The sequence below is a fragment of the Gorilla gorilla genome, chromosome X, assembly GCF_029281585.2.
Source record: "Gorilla gorilla gorilla isolate KB3781 chromosome X, NHGRI_mGorGor1-v2.1_pri, whole genome shotgun sequence".
Classification (NCBI taxonomy): domain Eukaryota; kingdom Metazoa; phylum Chordata; class Mammalia; order Primates; family Hominidae; genus Gorilla; species Gorilla gorilla.
The window spans coordinates 118,851,806-118,871,586 of NC_073247.2; the positions used below are offsets into that span (position 1 = coordinate 118,851,806).

The 19,781-nt window shown below is 35.6% G+C and overlaps 1 protein-coding gene across 11 annotated transcripts in view; it reads right to left on the bottom strand.

Moving 5' to 3' along the window:
• The window catches only part of RBM41 (RNA binding motif protein 41), a 67,480-nt gene that overhangs the window by 9,640 nt on the left and 38,059 nt on the right, over positions 1–19,781 (bottom strand). For 5 of the 11 annotated variants that reach the window (XM_055377060.2, XM_055377057.2, XM_063703070.1 and 2 more), the window contains 2 exons: positions 7,544–7,691; positions 174–5,984 (listed from right to left, as the gene is read on the bottom strand). In XM_055377060.2, the coding sequence (XP_055233035.1) occupies positions 5,818–5,984; positions 7,544–7,691 (315 nt within the window). In that variant the 3' untranslated portion in view covers positions 174–5,817. Of the gene's footprint in view, positions 1–173; positions 5,985–7,543; positions 7,692–8,529; positions 8,714–19,781 lie in introns of those variants that run through there. The other 6 variants (XM_063703069.1, XM_031005972.3, XM_055377063.2 and 3 more) reach the window with 4 other exon arrangements.

A 19,781-nucleotide genomic window follows, 5' to 3' on the forward strand; every position in this document is an offset into this window, starting at 1 on the left:
GAGGTTACTCGCATGAGCCACCGTGCCTGGCCTACGAATGTTTCTAACTGATGATTTCTGCTGACCTGTGGGCAGAAAATAAGGAATAGTAGCAATGTGGCTTTAAGTTTTCAACTGTAATCAAAAGGCCACAGAATAAAAAACTACTTAACAGAAATGACCGTCTCTCCAAGTTTTTCTTTCCTCCATAAAAATAACATTTATTTAAAAAAATTACACACAGTAAAATTCATCCTTTTTAGTGTACAAGCCTATGGGTTTTGACAAATGCATATACTTATGTAACTACAATAAAGACACGGAAAATTTCAATTATTAAGACAAATTCCTCGTACTACCACTTTGTAGTCAAGGAGCATTCCAACCTTAACCCCTGACATCCACTGAAGTTTTTTCTCCATCCCTATTGTTTTGCTTTTTGAGAAAATAATATGAATGGAATCAAACAGTAAGTAGCCTTTTGAGTTTGGCTTCTTTTACTTAGTAAAATGCATTTAAGATTCATCCAAGTGGTTGCATGTGTATTTCATTAGTTTATTGCTGAGTAGGATTCCATTGCATGGATATACTACGGTTTATCTATGCACCAGTTGAAGGATATCCTTCATTTTTATGTTCCTCAATTGCAGTGGTCTGTAGGTCTAGTAAAAAGCAGAGGTGAAATTTTCTACCTAACAGGAAGCATTTCCTTCTAAAAAGTCCAGCTTAGAAGTATGCCCCTGGTAACATGTATCAGAGGCTATATCAGGATAATTTATTCCTTGTCACTTAACTATGTCTGAAATTAGAGTGTTAATCCTAAGTGAGCAGTATATCAAAAGAATAGGAGTTTGTCCTGAGTATAGTCAGATGATATCCCCAGAGTAGGCCTGACAAATATTCTGGAAGCCATGCCATTGGCAGAATATTTTTTTTTAAATTTCTTTTTAGTTAAAAAAAAATGAAAAAAGTAAAAATCACCCCAAAATCACACCACTTTAAAAATTTTACAAAGTGAAAGTCCTCCTTCAGCCTATTCAATCCCACTTCCAAAGGTTTACAACTTTCTATGTCTATTTCCCAGCTTTTTCTTAAATTTATTCAGAAATATCTATATACATACATACTATACATAAATGAATGCTTTTGCATAAAAATGTATTCATACTATACATATTTCTGCATCTCGTTTATTAACTTAATACACAACCTTGGACATGAGTATAGGTCATAATATATTCATAGATACACTTCACTATTTTAATGGCTGCATAGTATTGTACTAAATAGATGTACCATAAGTTATTTACCCATTTTCCTATTGATGGACATCCCTACTTTTGTGAGTTTTATTGAGATATAATTCATACACCACACAATTCACCCATTTAAAGTGTACAATTCCTGGTTTTTAGTATATTCAGAGTTGTGAAATCACCACCACGACCAATTTTAGAACACTTTCATCAACCTCTAAAAAAACTTCATACACTTCAACTGTTACCCCCAGCCCTTCCCATTCCCCCAACTCTGTGCTAGCCCTAAGCAACCACTAATCCACTTTCTATCTCTATATATTTGCCAATTCTGGACACTTCATATAAATAGTATCATATAATATGTAGTCTTTTGTGACTGGCTTCTTGCACTGAGCATATTCTGAGTTCTTCCATGTTGTAGTATGTGTCAGAAGTGTTCACCACTCTTCTACTTTTTGAAAAAGTTTGTGAAGAATTTGTATTAATTTTTCATTAAAAGTTTTGTAGAATTCATTTAAGAAGCTATTTCAGCCTGGGCTCTTCTTTGTGGGTATCTTTTCAAAAACTCATTTAACCTATTTACTTGATATAGGTTTATTCAAGTTTTCTACTTCTGAGTTGGTTTTGGTAGTTTTTGTCTTCCTAGGAATTTGTCCACTTCATTGATAATTTATTGACATAAAATTATTCATAATATGCTTTCATAATCTTTTTTATTTCTACAAGTTCGGTTGAAATGTTCCCTCCTTCATTTCTGATTTTAGCAATTTGATTCTCCTTTTTTCCTGGTCAGTCTAGCAGGTGTGTCAGTTTTATTGATCTTTTTATAGAATCAACTTTTGGTTGCATTGATTTTTCTCTACTTTTTTTCACTCTATTTCATTTATTCTCATCTAATCTTTTATATTTCCTTCTTTCTCCTGGCTCTAGGTTTAGTTTGCTCTTCTTTTTCCAGGGTCTTAAGGTGTAAAGTGAGGTTAGTGCTACGGTCTTTCTTCTTCTTTTTTTTTTTTTTGAGACGGAGTCTCGCTCTGTTGCCCAGGCTGGAGTGCAGTGGCGCAATCTTGGCTCGCTGCAAGCTCTGCCTCCCAGGTTCACGCCATTCTCCTGCCTCAGCCTCCCAAGTAGCTGGGACTACAGGTGCCCATGACCACGCCTGGCTAATTTTTTGTATTTTTAGTAGAGACAGGGTTTCACCATGTTACCCAGAATGGTCTCGATCTCCTGACCCCATGATCTCCACCCGCCCCGGCCTCCCAAAGTGCTGGGATTACAGGCATAAGCCACTGTGCCTGGTCTTTTTTCTTCTTAAGTACAGGCATTTATACCTATAAATTTCCCTGTAAACACTGCTTTAGCTGCATCTTGTAAGTTTTGGTTTGTTGTGTCTTCATTATCACTCATCTCAAAGGGTTTTGTAATTTCCCTTATGATTTTTTTCTTTGACACATTTTTTTTTTTTTGGTAATGACAGGGTCTTGCTGTGTTGCCCAGGCTGGTCTTGAATTCCTGGTCTCAAGGGATCCAAGGAATCCTCCCACTTCGGCCTACCAAAGTGCTGAGATTCCAGGCGTGAGCTACTGCACCCAGCCAGTCACTTACAAGTGTGTCTGATTTCCACATATTTGTGAGTTTCCCAACTTTTCATTGTTTTCTAACTTCATCCCATGTGGTCAGAGGGCATGCTTTGCATGATTTCAGTCTACTTATATTTATTAAGGCTTGTTTTATGCTTTAACTTATGGCCTATTTTGGAGATGTTTCATATGCACTTGAGAAGAATATGTATTCTGATGTTGGGTGGAAAGTTCTATAGATGTCTTTTAGGTCAATTTGCCTTATAATGTTGTTCAAGTCTTCTATTTCCTGGTTTATCTTCTGTCTAGGTGCTCTATTACTGAAAAAGGGGTATAGAATATTCCAACTCTTTTTATGGACTTATCTGTTTCTCCTTTCCTTTCAGTTTTTGCTTCATGTATTTTGGGCTCTACTGTTAGATGCATATATATTTACAGTTGTTACATCTTCCTGATGTATTGACCCTTTTATCATTGTAACATTTTACTCTTTATCTCCAGTAACATTTTTTTAAGTCTATTTTGTCTGGTATTAGAATAGCCACTCCAGCTTTCTTATGGCTGTTGTCTGTGTGATATATTTGTTTTCCATCCTTTTACCTTTAATCTCTTTCTATCTTCTAATCTAAAGTGTGTCTCAAATAGATGGCATGAAGTTGAATCAGACTTGTTTCTGACATCTCTGCCTTTTATAGTATTGCTTAATCCATGCACATTGTTATTTTGATATAGGAAGATTTATGACTGCCATTTTATTGTTTTTGATATGCCTCAAGCTTTTTGCTTCTCCATTCCTTCTTTTGCATTATTTCATAATGTGATATTTACATTTCTTTAATAATATTTTTGATTTTTAAAAAGTTATTTCCTTAGTGGTTGCTCTAGGGCTTACCATACACATCTTAACTAAACAGAATAGGCTTCAGATAAACACTAACTTAATTCCAATGTAACAACCCTATTCCTATATAAACCCATCCCCCGCTTTGTGGTATTATTGTTATATATGTTATTCCTATACATTACAAACCCAACACACATTATTATAATTACTTAATATAATTTTACATCTTTAAAAGAAGCTGAGAGAAGAGTAAGTATATGTTTATAGCTTTTTTATATTAAACTGATTTCCTATTTCACGTTCTCTCCCTTTGTTCCTGTGGATTTGTCTTACCATCTGGAGTCAGTTCTTTAGTACAAGACAGTCTTGCTTCCACTCAGCTTCTTCAACCTGTTATCGGCAAATATATTATATTTTATATGTTATAGGCCAAACGATGCAACTATATACATATTGTTTTATACAACTGTGTTTTACATTAGTTAAGAGAAAAAAGAAAAATGCATAGATTGTTTCTGATAATTACATAATTATTTTTGCCTGTGCTCTTTTTCTGCATGTGTGTAGATTCAGATTACTGTCTGAGGTCACTTGCTTTCAGGCTGAAGAACTTCCTTTTGTATTTCCAGCAAGTCAGGTCTGCCAGCAACAAATTCTCTTGGTTTTTGATTATGTGAGACGTTTTATTTCACGTTCATTTTTGAAAAACAGTTTTATTGTACATAAGATTATTGGTTGACAGTTATTTTCTCTGAACACTTTGAATGTGTTATTCCACTGCCACTGCCATTGTTTCTGAGGGGAAGTCAACTACTAATTTTATTTGGGTTCCTTGGTAAGTGATGGCTCATTTTTCTCGTATTGCTGTCAAGATTTTCTTTTCGTTTTTGGGTTTTAGCATTTTTCTTATGATGTATCTGTTTGTAATTTCTTTTTCTTCTGGGATGTATAGGTTAATGTCTCTCATCAAATCGGGGGTATTTATAGCCATTATTTCTTAGAATATTTTTCTGTTCTTTCTTTTCTTTTCCTTTTTTCCTGTACTCCCATTAGAAATATGTAGGAATGCTTAATGGTGTCACACAGGTTCTATACTCTTGTTCAATTTTATTCATTGTTTTCCTTTCTGTTCTTCAGCCTGGATAATATCTCAGTTCATCTTCACAACCCAATGAGGTAAGTAGCATTATTATCCTCACTTTATAGATGAAAAATGTGAGGCTCAGATTAAGTGACTTGCCAAGGTCATAGAATGTTAAGTGTGGCTGTACAGGTCTGACTCCAGTTTGTACTACTTCCTCTCTGTATATTGTCTTTTTATTTTCCAGCAACCATAAACAAACAACTGCGGGATTTGTGACTGGCATCCTCTTTTCTAGAGAACGCTTTATTTCCATTTCCCTTTGGCATTCTTTGCTTGTATGTTCCTCTTCTAAAATTCATATGCCTAATATTTAACATATATTAGACACTTAATCAATGTTTATTGCTTTGAATTCAATGATACTCAATGGTTGCTAGCTTAAATGGCTGTGAGAACACCAACATTTTGATCTAAAATATTTCACTAGAAAAATATATAGCTTTTTGAAGACTGATAACTTGTGGAGGAAGCATTCATTAAATAAGTCAACTGACTTATGAAACTACCTACTATTACTGCTGATAGTTCTGACTTAATAGCATTTGTTGATGCTTAGGCCTGGGGGTCCTACTCTTTTATTTACTAGGTGGATGAAATATGGCAAATGGGCTCTAGTAAAGAAATATTTCAACATTTAATTAGTTTTTTATTTCTGTATATACGAAGCAGTCTAAGAAAGAATGTTATCTCTAGAGACAAATATTGAGGACCCCAGAAAAATTATAAAGATTTTTAAAAATCCTTAGGAATAATCCATTGTAATTCATCCTGAGAAAATAATACTCTTTGCACTTTACCCTTCATACTCCGCATATCATCTGTCCTATATAGTCTTCAATTATATAATAGAAAATGTTTTCTACCAGTTCTCTCCAAAAGCTGAAATTACTTTTTTCCCCTCCCTCAGTTAGTTTTTCCTCTTCAACTCCAAACAAACTGGTGTCTATACATAAATCCTAGATCCAAGATTCCAATTCAAGAAAGACCATCCAGGACCCACAATTTATATATATTCTAGCTACCACTAATTTCTGTAGTGCTACCTGTAGCACATGATATGAGAGAAGTCGCTTGGAGATTTGACCGTTGCTTTTTGTTCTTTCCAAACTCTATCACCAATATTTTCCCATGTAGTTTGTATCCATTTACTAGATGCAATGCTTGCCATGCTATCTCCTTATCTAAAAGAGAAAGAAAAAATTTCAATTTACATAGGACTTAATAATTCAATTCTATTCCAGGTCTAGTTTAGATTATTTTGCCTTGGAGTTAAATGTAAGCTATAAGGCCATATAGTCATTTGATTTGATCATTTTTTCTATAATCTCCCATTTGCATTATTCAGCAAAATTAAATTAATGGCTAAAAATAATAACAATAAAAACTCAAAATGGGTGTTTGAGGGTGTCTCCTAATTCAAAGAAACAAGTAGAGAAACAAAGACATAGGCAGCGTGCTAAAGAAGTCTCAGCTATTAGTAATTATACACAAGTCTCTATCTTAGGTAACAGATTATAGGTATTATTAGAATCAATCATTTTCAAAATGAGCAACACAAAAGAAGTTATCATGTTATCGAGGGCACTTTGCCACTTTTTTTCAGTGGGAGAGTGGTTCTGGGCCACCTTATTGGGATAAATAAGTATAAGAACACTTGTAGGCATATTGAAGGTTGAAATGTGAGAATATATACTATATGCCAGGAGTATTCAACTTATGGGTCTAAGAGCCTGGATGTAAGAAATAAGGAAGGGATGATTTGTGGCCAGGAGTTTGTGGAATCCTAAGTAGACAAGTAGACTAAACCAATTTTGTTTCATATATATGTACTACAAATTTTTTTAAGTGTATAGCTTTCAAGATTAGTAAAACAGCTACACATTTTAAAGTACTTGCTTTAAAAAGCCTTTTTATTATGTATTTTTTCAATTAATACATCGTATTATGTGGGGCACCCATAAACGGTTTTTTAAATTTAAAAGGGGTTCTTACACTTGAAAAGACTGAAAACCACTGGTATAGAGGATTTAAAAACCTTCAGTATGATAGGAAAGATGATACAAGACTGTATGAAAACAATGGAGGGGAGTTTGGCAGTATTCATGTGTAAAACCACTTGCCCACATATAGATTAATAGGCTATTTAGAAATGACGATACTTTAGGGACACTGAAAGGTACAGATCCTACAAAGCCTTCCCCCAAAACAACATATTATCTGGTCTGTCATAGAAACTGAAATTCGTATATTATTCTTCCCGTTGGATTAGAAGCTATGCATTAATTAATATGCAAATAATATTTAGAAGACTGTATCATCATCTACTAATTATGAATTAGTAATAAATTAGTATATTAGCTTGCTCTCACTTAGTCCTAAAGGAACAGCGCATAAGCCAAGTACATGTGTTCTGATCAGAATACTAACACATTAATTAATGAGTAATCTAATTATAACTTGGACTAGAAATACTATTGTCAGTGAAGGGAGTACAGATTTTGGTAGGGTAAGAAGGAAGTACCAAGACTGGGAAAAACTGAGGACACTGGGGTAGTGTGGCTATGCACTGTCAATGGAGGAGAGGAAACAGAAAGAAACACTGAAAACATATTTTTTGTTCATTGTCTTGTTCTCACATGCTGTGGAGAAATCAAAGGACTATATCTAAATTAGAGAGGTTATAGGTAATCTCTAGCGAACTGAGGGGCAACTGAGTAATCATCTGGATGAAACTACTTACTGGGAAAGGTGATAAAAGCCTGGCCCCTCATTCGTCCAGTCATCATTCGGAATTGAATTGGAGGTCCTTTTTTCTCCTGGAACCGGGCGAACAATGACACAAGATCTCTTTCAGTCACCCGAGGGCTAAGGTTCTTCAGGTATAACACCTAAAACAAATTGAGGATCAACCAAAATATCATATAAAGGAGGTAAGGCACTCTTTTTTTTTTTTCTTTTTGAGACAAAGTCTCACTCTGTCACCCAGGCTGGAGTGTAGTGGCGCAATCTCTGCTCACTGCAACCTTGGCCTCCCAGGCTCAAGTGATTCTCATGCCTCAGCCTCCCGAGTAGCTGGGATTACAGTCATGTGCCACCACACCTGGCTAATTTTTGTATTTTTAGTAGACATGGGGTTTCACCATGTTGTCCAGGCTGGTCTTGAACTCCCAAACTCAGGTGATCCACCCGCCTTGGCCTCCCAAAATGCTGGGATTACAGGCGTGAGACACCATGCCCAGCCGTAAGAAAACTCTTTCATTATGATTAGAATTAGTTTCACATAAAAATGGTGGATTGAACACATTCATTTAATTTCATTCCATCCAGAAAACTCTCTAAAACTACGGGCACTTAAAAAAAAACCAAAAAACACAAATCAACAAGGTCAGGAGGAACAAGAAAAGGAGACAACAGCAATAATAATCTGGAAAATGAAAAATAATTGGATGAGCAGGAACCAACTCAGCACGCTGAAGAAAGCTGAATTTTAAACTGGTAGTGGAGAGAGCCAAGAACACACCCGTCACCACTTAAGAATCCTTAAATAGTTCAGGAACTGATAATTTCACTTACCTTCAGAAATAAATGTAAAGGGATGGGGTTAAAATAAGGCAAATCAGTTGAAGGCTGTCTAAAAGCCAATATGATTTTTAAATACCCTCCCTCACAATATGCTATGGGGTAAAAGATAACTTGCCAATCCTGGTAGAAAACTTGAGGCTCATTGTCAGAAGATGGGAAATGCCATACATGGCTGAAGATGTGAACACTGTTTCTGAAAGCAAGGAAACTAAGAGAATACTAAATGTTGAGGTCCTCCCAGTCCTTTTCTGCCATTTGGCTCCTAGAACGCTGGTAGTACCCTCGTAAGAAAGATTTTGGAAGTCTTCTCTGGGAAAACTGGTAAGTCCTAGGAGGAAAGATATAAAAATACTGACTTGGGATGAGGAATTTCTCTAACAAACGACCCAGCCAGACCACTTTAAAGTGAAGCTCAAAGTCAACAAGTGCCATTTGTGTGCTCAGAGATTCCAATCTGCTTTTTAGTTCCTACTTATAAAGTTGGGCATGGATTATCAGGCATCTTAGGAAATCCTCTAATGTGAAAGAGAGAACACAACAAACATAAAGAAAAGAAAGGAAATAGGAAAAAACTTCAACAAACCATAACTAATATCCTCAAGAAAATAAGAGAAATTATTCTACCTATTAGGCATGGGAGGGTAGGTGCGGTGGCTCACTCCTGTAATCCCAGTGCTTTGGGAGGCTGAGATGAGAGGATCACTTGAGTCCAGGAGTTTGAGATCAGTCTGGGCAACACAGTGAGACCCTGTCTCTGCAAAAGAGACAAGGTGGCATGTGCTACTTGTGAGCAAACAGCATGCACCACCACAACTGGCCAATTTTACAAGTCCCAGCTATTTGGGAGGCTGAGGCAGGAGGATTACTGGAGCTCAGGAGTTTGAGGCTGTAGTGAACTATGATCACACTATACCACCACACTCCAGCCTGGGCAACAGAGTGAGACCCTGTCCCAAAAAAAAAAAAAATTCAACAGAACAAAAATGAGCTCTTATATGTGATTGAACGTAAGATGTTATCAGCTTAAAACAGATTGTTTTACCATGCCCTATACCTATAAAAGATAAACAGAGGAAAATGGGAAAGATATCAAAGTATATCACTACAAAAAAAAAAAAAAAAAACAAAACCCAATGAACCACAAAGGAAGACGGCTGAGAGGGAGAGACAAAAGAGCTACAAGAGAGACAGAAAACAATTAACAAATGGCAATAGTAAGTCCTTTGCTAGCAATAATTACATTAAATATTAATAAACTCCCCAAGAGACAGAGTACCTGAATGGATAAACAAAATCCAACTATATGCTAGCTATTCTATGAGGCCAGGATTACCCTGAGACCAACCTAGACAAAAACATTATAAGAAAAATACAGACCAATATCCTTAATAAACAGATGTAAAAATCCTCAACAAAATATTACCAAACCAAATTCAACAGCACATTAAAAAGATCATACACCTTGACTAAGGGAGATTTATCCCTGGGATGCAAGGATGATTCAACATACAAAAATTGATCAATGTAATACAACACATTAACAGAACAAAATATAAAAATTACATGATTATCTCAACAGATGCAGACAAAGCATTTGACAAAACTCAACACTGTTTCATGATGAAGACACTCAACTACTAATAGAAGGAATTTACCTCAACATAATAAAGGCCATATATGTAAAGTCCACAGCTATAATATTCAATATTAAAAAACTGAAAGCTTTTCCTCTAAGATCAGGAGCAAGGCATGGATACCTACTCTCACTTCTATTCAACATAGTACTGGAAGTTCTAGCCATAGCAAATAGGCAAGAAACAGAAATAAAATGCATCCAAATCAGAAATAAAGAAGTAAAATTATCTCTGTTCACAGTTGAAATGATCATCCATGTAGAAAACACTAAAGACTCAACAACAACAAAAAATTAGACATCAGTAGAACGGGGAAAAGCTGAAAGCTTTTCCTCTAAGAACTGGCAAAAGACAACAATGCTCACTCTCACCACTTATTCAACACAGTAGTGAAAGTCTTAGCCAGAGCAATTAGACAAAGGAAAGACATCAAAGGCATCCAAAGCAAAAAGGAGGAAGTCAAATTGTCCCTGTTTGCAGACAACATGATCTTATATAGAGGAAAACCTAAAAAAAACCTGAAAGAGTCTACCAAAAAGCCCTTAGAACAGATACACAAATTCCATACAGTTGCAGGATACAAAATCAACACACAAAAATCAGTAGCGTTTCTACACACCAACAGCAAACTAGCTGAAAAAGAAATCAAGAAAGCAATCTCATTTACAATAGCTACAAAAAGCAAAATAAAATACCTAGAAATAAATTAACCAAGGAGGTAAAAGGCCTCTACAAGAAAAACTACAAAACACTGATGAAAGAAAAGTGAAGAGGATACAAACAGAAAGATATTCCATGCTCATGGACTGAAAGAACATTGTTAAAATGACCATACTATCCAAAGCAACCTACAGAATTAATGCAATCCCTATCAAAATACCAATGACACTCTTCATAGAAAAAGAAAAAAAATCTTAAAATTTTTATGAAACCACAAAAGACTCTGAAGCCACAGCAATCCTGAACAAAAATAACAAAGCTGGAGGAACTGCACTACCAGACTTCAACATGTACTACAAAACTGTAGTAACCAAAACAGCATGGTACTGGCATAAAAAGAGACACATGTAACTGTGGAACAGAATAGGGAACTCAGAAACTGACCCATGTATCTACAGCCAACTAATATTTTAATAAAGGCACCAAGAATATCAGTTGGGAAAAGACAGTCTCGTCAATAAGTGGTGCTGAGAAAACTGGATACCTATATGCATGAAGAATGAAACCAGACCCCCATCTCTCACCCTATACAAAAATCAACTCAAAACAGATCAAAGACCTAAACGTAAGACCGGAAACTAAAAAACTACTAGGAAAAAACATACGGGAAACATTTCAGGACACTGGTCTGGGAAAAGATTTCATGAATAAGACCTCAAAAGCACAGGCAACAAAAGCAAAAATAAACAAACGGGATTATATTAAACTAAAATCTTCTGCACATCAAAGGAAACAACAGAGTGAAAAGACGAACTACAGAATGGGAGAAAATATTTGCAAACTACTCACCCAACAGGGGATTAATATCCAGACTATACAAGGAATTCAACATCTTAACAGCATCAAAACAAACAACCTGATTTAAAAATGGGCAAATGATCTAAACAGCTATTTCTCCAAAGAAGACATACAAATTGCCAACAAATATATGAAAAAATACTCAACATCACTAATCATCAGGAAAATGCAAATCAAAACCACAATGAGGCATCATCTCATTCCAGTTAGGATGGCTACTACTGGAAAGACAAAAGTTAACAAATGCTGATGAGGATGTGGAGAAAAGCAAATTATTACAGACTGTTGGTGGGACTGTAAACTTTTACAGCCACTATGGGAAACAGTACGGAGGTTCCTCAACAAACTACTAGAACTACCATACGATCCAGCAATCCCACTACTGAGAATTTATCCAAAGGAAAGGAAATCAGTATATTGAAAAGACAATGGCATTCTCATATTTATTGCAGCACTATTCACAACAGCCAAGATATGAAGTTAACCTAGGTGCCCAACGATGTGGTATATATACACAGTGGAATACTATTCAGCCATAAAAATATTGAAATCCTGTTATTCAGAGCAATGTGGATGGAACTAGAGAACATTATGTTTAGTGAAATAAACCAGGCACAGAAAGTTAAACACTGCAGGTTTTCCCTTATATGTGGGAGCTAAAAAGAATTGATTTCATAGAAGTAAAAAGTAGAACAGAGGATACTAGAGGCTGTGAAGGGTAGGAGGAAGGAAAGGATAGGGAGAGACTTGTTAAAGATGTAAAATTACAGTTTGATAAGAGGAATAGGTGCTAGTGTTCTATACCACTGTAGAATGGTTATAGTTAACAATAATATATTATACAGTATCAAATAGCTAGAAGAAGGATATTGAATTTTCCCAACATGAAGAAATGATAAATACTTAAGATGGTAGATAAGCTAATTACCCTGATCTGTTCACTATACATTATATGTATCAAAACATCAGTATGTACCCCATAAATATGTACAATTGTTATATGTCAATTTAAAAACTTTAAAAAGAAAATAAATAAAATAATAAATCAAGGTTCGCAAGTGCAGCAATCAAGACATCGATTTTTCTCCCTTGGGTACTTTGCAGCTGAGACAAGCTGCTACCTGGTGAATGGTGGTACCATGTTTATTTGGCCCACAGTTCAAATAGCTTTCATGGAAGACCTCTTGAGAACATCACTTTTCTGTTTTAATTATACCATTTTATTACTGGCATGGAATTATGACTATATTAACGGAAATAATAGAAAAAAATTAAACCAAAAAATTAGAACTAATTAACAAATTCAGTGAAGTTGCAGAATAAAAAATCAACATAGAAAAATTCAGTTGTGGTTTCTATACACTACCAATGAACAATATGAAGAGGAAATTAAGAAAGGTATCCCATTTACAACGGTATTGAAAAGAATAAAATACTGAAGAAAGAACTTAACCAAGGAGGTGAAAGACTTGTACACTGAAAACTACAAATGTTGCTGAAAGAAATTAAAGAAGACACAAATAAATGAAAAGGTATCCTGTGTTCATGGATTAGAAGACTTAATATTAATATATCCAAACTATCCAAAGCAGTCTACAGATTCAATGCAATCTCTATCAAAGTCCCAATGGCATTTTTTACAGAAATAGAAAAAACAATCCCCAAATTCATATAGAACCACAGATGATACCAAATAGCCACAACAATCTTGGGAAAGAACAAAGCTAGAGGCCATACACTTTCTTATTTCACAACATATTACAAAGCTACAGTAATCAAAACAGTATGGTACTGGCATAAAACTGGACACATAGGTCAATGGAACCAATTTGAGAGTCTAGAAATAAACCCATGAAGCTACAGTCAACTGATCTTCTACAAGTGTCCCAAAAATATAACATGAGAAAAAGATAGTCTCTTTAACAAAATGTTGAAAAGACAGCCACATGCTAAATAATGAAATTGGACCCTTATCTTACACCATACACACAAGTCAATTCAAAATGGATTAAAGATTTAAATATACGACCTGAGACTGTAAAACTCCTAGAAGAAAACATAGAGGAAAACCTTCTTCACATTAGTCTTGGCAATGATTTCTTTGCTATGACACCAAAACCACATGCAACAAAAGCAGAAATAGATAAGTGGGACTGCATCAAACTAAAAAGCCCTGCACAGCAAAGGAAACAATAGAGTGAAAAGGCAACCTATGGAGTAACAGAAAATATTTGCAAACCATATTTAATATCTAAAATATATAAGGAACTCTACAACTTGATGGCAAGAAAACAACCTCATTAAAATATGGGCAAAAGACTTAAATAGACATTTCTCCAAAGAGATATAAATAGCCAACAGGTATAAGAAAAGATGCTCAATATTACTAATCAACAGAGAAACGCAAATGAAAAACACAATGAGATACCACATACCTGTTACAATGGCCATTATCAAAAAAAAAACAGAAAATTACAAATGTTGGCAAGGATATGAAGTTGGAACCCTTGTGCACTGTTGATGGGAATGTAAAGTGGTACAGCTGCTATGAAGTACAGTGTGGAAGTTCCTCCGAAAATTAAAATTAGAACTACCATACAATCCAACAATCCCATTTCTGGGTATTTATCCAAAAGAGCTGAAATTAGCATCTCAAAGAGATATATGCATTCCTATGTTCATCCCGGCAATACTCACAATAGTCAACAGGTGGAAAAACCTAAGTGTCCATTGACTGATGAATAGATAAAGAATATGTGGCATATAAATGCAATGGGGGCTGGGTGTGGTGGCTCACGCCTGTAATCTCAGCATTTTGGGAGGCTGAAGCGGGCAGATCATGAGGTCAGGAGTTTGAGACCAGCCTGGCCAACATAGTGAAACCCCATCTCTACTAAAAATGCAAAAAATTAGCTGGGTGCGTTGGTGGGTGCCTGTAATCCCAGCTACATGGGAGGCTGTGACAGGAGAATTACTTGAACCTGGGAGGTAGAGGTTGTAGTGAACCGAGATCGCACCACTGTATTCCAGCTCGGACGACAGTGCCAGACTCCGTCTCAAATAAATAAATAAATAAATAAATAAATAAATAAATAAATAAATAAATAAAATAAATACAATGGAATATTATTTAGCCTTAAAAAAGTAGGAAATCTTATATGTCATTATGCTGTAACATGAATGAAACTCGAGGACTATAGGCTAAGTGAAATAAGCCAGTCGCAGGACAAATATTGCATGATTGCACTTACTGAAGTATCTAAAGTAGTAAAACAGAAAGTAGAATGGTAGTCACCAGGGCTGGGGGAAGGAGGAAATGGGGAGTTGCTGTTCGACAGGTATAAAGTTTCAGTCATGCAAGATAGAAAAGTTCTACAGGTTTGCTGTACAACATTGTGCTTATTATTCACAACATTGTATTGTACACTTAAAAATTTGTTAAGAGGATAGATCTTGTGTTTTTAAAACACAATTTAAAAAAATGGAGGAGGAAAAAAGTCTCATACATTACCTAGCATTAGTTATATCCTTTATAGCTTAAAGGAACTATGGAAGAATTCAGGCAGGAGCAGCAAAAGCAAAGAACAAGCAAATATACCTCTTAAATGACTTAAGTGCTAAAAGGTATAAATAAATATATTAAATATTGTTAACAAGTAGTAGAATCTTTAAGTTTCAAAATCTTTAAAACCTGGATATTAACATATTTAGCATTTATGTATGTTCATATCTTAAAGGCAAGGGCATGGAATAATTGACTTGCCTATGCTCTCAAATACTAATCATGAAAATATCAAATTAAATAACCATAGAAAGGGGTATGTGAAAACAAACTTCGAGTTTCTCATCCATTAGGGAAGACCCATACTAAGACTGTTCCCTTTGATATGATTTTTTTTGAGACAGAGTTTCGCTCTTGTTGCCCAAGCTGGAGTGCAATGGCGTGATCTCGGCTCACTGCAACCACCACCTCCCAGGTTCAAGCGATTCTCCTGCCACAGCCTCCCCAGTAGCTGGGATTGCAGGTGCCTTCCACCACGCCCAGCTAATTTTTTATATTTTTAGTAGAAATGGGGTTTCACCATGTTAGCCAGGCTGGTCTCGAATTCCTGACCTCAGGTGATCCACCCGCCTCGGCCTCCCAAAGTGCTGGGATTACAGACGTGAGCCACCGCACCCGGCCAATATGAACAATTTTTAAAAATAAAGAGGACTTCTGGTTGAGGTGGCTCTGTCAGGGGATGCTGGGATGCATCCCCTCTGCATATATACACACACAAGTGCAGACTTGTATGTATGTATGAATGTATCCACAACATACATCACACACACACACACACACACACACACACACACACACACACACACAGATAAAGCTAGGTTCAAAAACAAGATAGATAAAGCTGTGAAAAAGAAAAACAGAGCCTCCAAGTGATAATACAGCATAAAGCTCTTCCTGGTATCCCTATGCAATACACGGTATTATTTTACATGTTTTCAACTTAATATAATATAGCCCTTTATATAAACAATATGCATTCTTCTACAGCTACATTTTTAAAAACTCTTTAAAAATGGATTTTAATTTTAGAACAGTTTTGGATTTATAGAAAAATTGAGAATACAGAGAACTCCCATCTACCCCATGGTTTTCCCTGTTATTAATATCTTACATTAATGTAATGTAATGTAACCTCACATTAATATGTTACAATTAATGAAGCAGTATTGATACATTATTATTATTAACTAAAGTCCACAGTTTAGATTTCCTTAGTTTTTACCTAATGTCCTTCTTCTGTTCTAGGATCTAGGTTACATTACATTTAGACTGGGGTTATGGATTATTGGGAAGAAAACCACACAGGAGAAGTACAGTTTTGATCACATAATGTTAAGCATACACACAATCAATATGATTCATCAATATGATTAACAACTATTGGTGTTGGCCTTAATCACCTGGCTTAGGTAGTTTGTCAGGTTTCTTCTTGAAAAGTTACTCTTTTTTCCTGCTTTCTCTTCCTGTACTCTTTTGGAAAGAAGTCATTATGAGCAGCTCAAAGCTAAGGAATGGGGAGTTATGCTCTCCCTCCCTGAGGCAGAGTATCTACATAAGTTGTATGAAATTCTTTTTCATGGGAGGTGTATATTTCTTTTCCTCTATATATTTGTTTACTCAATCACTTATTTATATTACCTGGACTCATGGATGTTTATTCTATACATTGGATTATCCAACATTATTTTAGATTGTTGCACAAATTGTTCCAGCTATAGTCATTGGAAGCTCTTTCATTTGGCTCCTGTATTCCTTTGCAATACCAATGTCAAAAAACAACATAAAATCATGTCAAAGAACAATAAAATAATGATTTTAAGATAATGATTTACTTTATCTTAGTTTGTTGCACAAGTTGTTCTGGCTTTAGTCATTGAAAGCTCTTTCATTTGGCTCCTGTATTCCTTTGAAATATCCCCAATGTCAAAAAACATAAAATCGTCATGTCGAAGAACAATAAAATGATTTAAGATAATAATTTATTTTATTTTATTTAGTTTGTTGCACAAATTGTTCTGGCTTTAGTCATTGGAAGCTCTTTCATTTGGCTCCTGTATTCCTTTGAAATACCCCTAATGTCAAAAAAACAACATAAAATCATCATGTCAAAGAACAATAAAATAATGATTTTATATTGTTCTTTTTAGCACTTCCTTACTTTCTGGCACTACAAGATGCACAAAGCTCATCTTGTATATTTCCTGCCCCAGTATTAGAAGCAGCCATTTCTCTAAGGAGCCCTGGTTCATTTTATTAGAAAATGGTATTAGAAACCAAGATAAGGATGCTGTGCAAGCTCATTGCTACTGGTGTGTCCTTTCATTTGGGTCCTTTTATCTCACAGAACAAAAAATATGTATTTATACTAATCCATGTATATATAAACACATATAAATATTTCTATATGTAAACACTTATATCTATATTAAGTTAAACATGAGTTCATCCTGATGTCTCCAACTGTAAACCATTATCACATGGATCATTTCAGCTTCCTCCCTTTACTTATCTGTAGATTGCAACAGTGAGAAACCTGGCCCCCGCCATCTGCCATACATTTACTTAATTGTTCCATTCCATTATGCATGTATAATAGTATCAGAATTGTTACTCCCTAAGTAACCAGTACCCGCCATGGGAAATAACCTTATCAACAAGGGTACCGTGCTTATGTGAAGTTCCATTTGCTTTTAGTCTTTCAGACTCCACATATTTCCAAAGATGCTTAGTTCAGCATCTTTTCCCCCATCCCTTCGATGAGGCTGTTTTACAGTTAGACTCTCTTCTCACTGTCTGCATTCTTTCCTAGGGTCCCTCAACCTCCTAAATGAGTTTTTAACATTTGCATACATTAAGTGTCACTCTTTGTGCTATGTAGTTTAATGGTTTTTGACAAATGCATGTCTTGCCTCTACAACTACAGTATTATACAGAATAATTTTACAGCCCTAAAGATTCCCTGTGTTTCATGTATTTCTCCCTTCTCCATTTCCCTCAAACCCTTGGCAGTCATTTATCATCTGTCTATAGTTTTCCCTCTTCCAGAATGTCATATAATGAAATCATACAATATGCAGTCTTTCCATACTAGCTTCTTTCAGCTATTAATATACATCTAAAGTTCCTCTATGTCTTTTTGTGGCTGGACATGCATTTCTTTTTATTGCTGAATTATATTCCATTGTATAGATCTGCCACAGGTGAATGTATCCATTAACCTATTGGAGGACATCTTGACTGCTTCCAGTTTTTGGCAATTATGAATAAAGCTACTACGAACATTCACATGGCAGTTTTTGTTGAACACAGGCTTTTCAAATCAACTGGGTAAGTAAGTAGGAATGCAGTAGTTGGACTGTGTGGTAAAATAATGTTCAGCTTTGTAAGAGGTGGCCAACCTGTCTTCCAAAGAGGTTGTATTACCACCAGCAATGAATAAAAGTCCCAGACTTCATGACTGTGAAATATATCCATAAAAAAAAAAAAAACTGCAGCCGGGCACGGTAGCTCATGCCTGTAATCCCAGCACTATGGGAGCCCGAGGCGAGCAAATCACTTGAGGTCAGGAGTTTGAGACCAGCCTGGCCAATATGGCGAAACCCCATCTCTACTAAAAATACAAAATTAGCTGGGCGTGGTGGCTCGCACCTGTAGTCCCAGCTACTTGGGAAGTTGAAGTAGGAGAATTGCTTGAACCCGGGAGGCGGAGGTTGCAGTGAGCTGAGACTGCACCACTGCACTCCAGTCTGGGTGACAGAGAGCGAGACTCTGCCTCAAAACACAAAACAAAACAAAACAAAACTGCACTTGTATCTTCAACATCTATAATTTTTAAAAAAGTTCCTGTTGCTCTGCTTCCTGAACAGAATTTGGTATTGTCAGTTTTATTGTGGACTTCAGCGATTCAAGTAGGTGTGTAGTGGCACTTCTCATTTTTCAATTCTCTGATGACAAATAAAGATGAGCTTCTTTTCGTATGCTTATTTGCCATGTATATATCTTCTGTGGTGACGTGTTTGTTCTTATTTTTTACCCATTTTTTAAATTGAGTTTTTTAATGCTGTTGAATTTTGGGAATTCTTTGTGTATTTTGGATACAAGTTTTTTATTAGACGTGAGTTTTGCAAATATTTTTCTAGTCTGTGGCTTGTCTTTTGATTCTCTTAAAAGTGTTTTTCATATAGCAGAAGTTTATAATGTTAATAACGTCTGACTTACCAATTGTTCCTTACATATATTGTACTTTTGGTGATATATCTGATAAATACATCATCAAACACAAGGTCACTTAGATTTTAATCTTTTTCTTCTAGAAGTTTTATAGTATTGTGTTTTATATTTAGGTCTATGACCATTACGAGTTAATTTTTATGAAGGATGTAAGGTTTGTATCCAGATTCATTTTTTTTTTACCTGTGGCTATTCAGTTGTTCTAGCACCATTTGTTGAAAAGACTATTCTTTCTCCACTAAACTGTCCTTGATCCCTTGTCAAGTATCAATTTACTGTATTTATGTGGGTCTAATCCTTGGGTCTCTATTCTACTCCATTGATCTGTATGTCTTTTTTTCCCTCAGCAACACCACACCATGCTGCTTGATTATAGTAAGTCTTGAAGTTGGGTAGTGTCAGTCCTTCAAATTTGTTCTTCTTCAGGAGTGTGTTACATGTTCTGGGTTTTT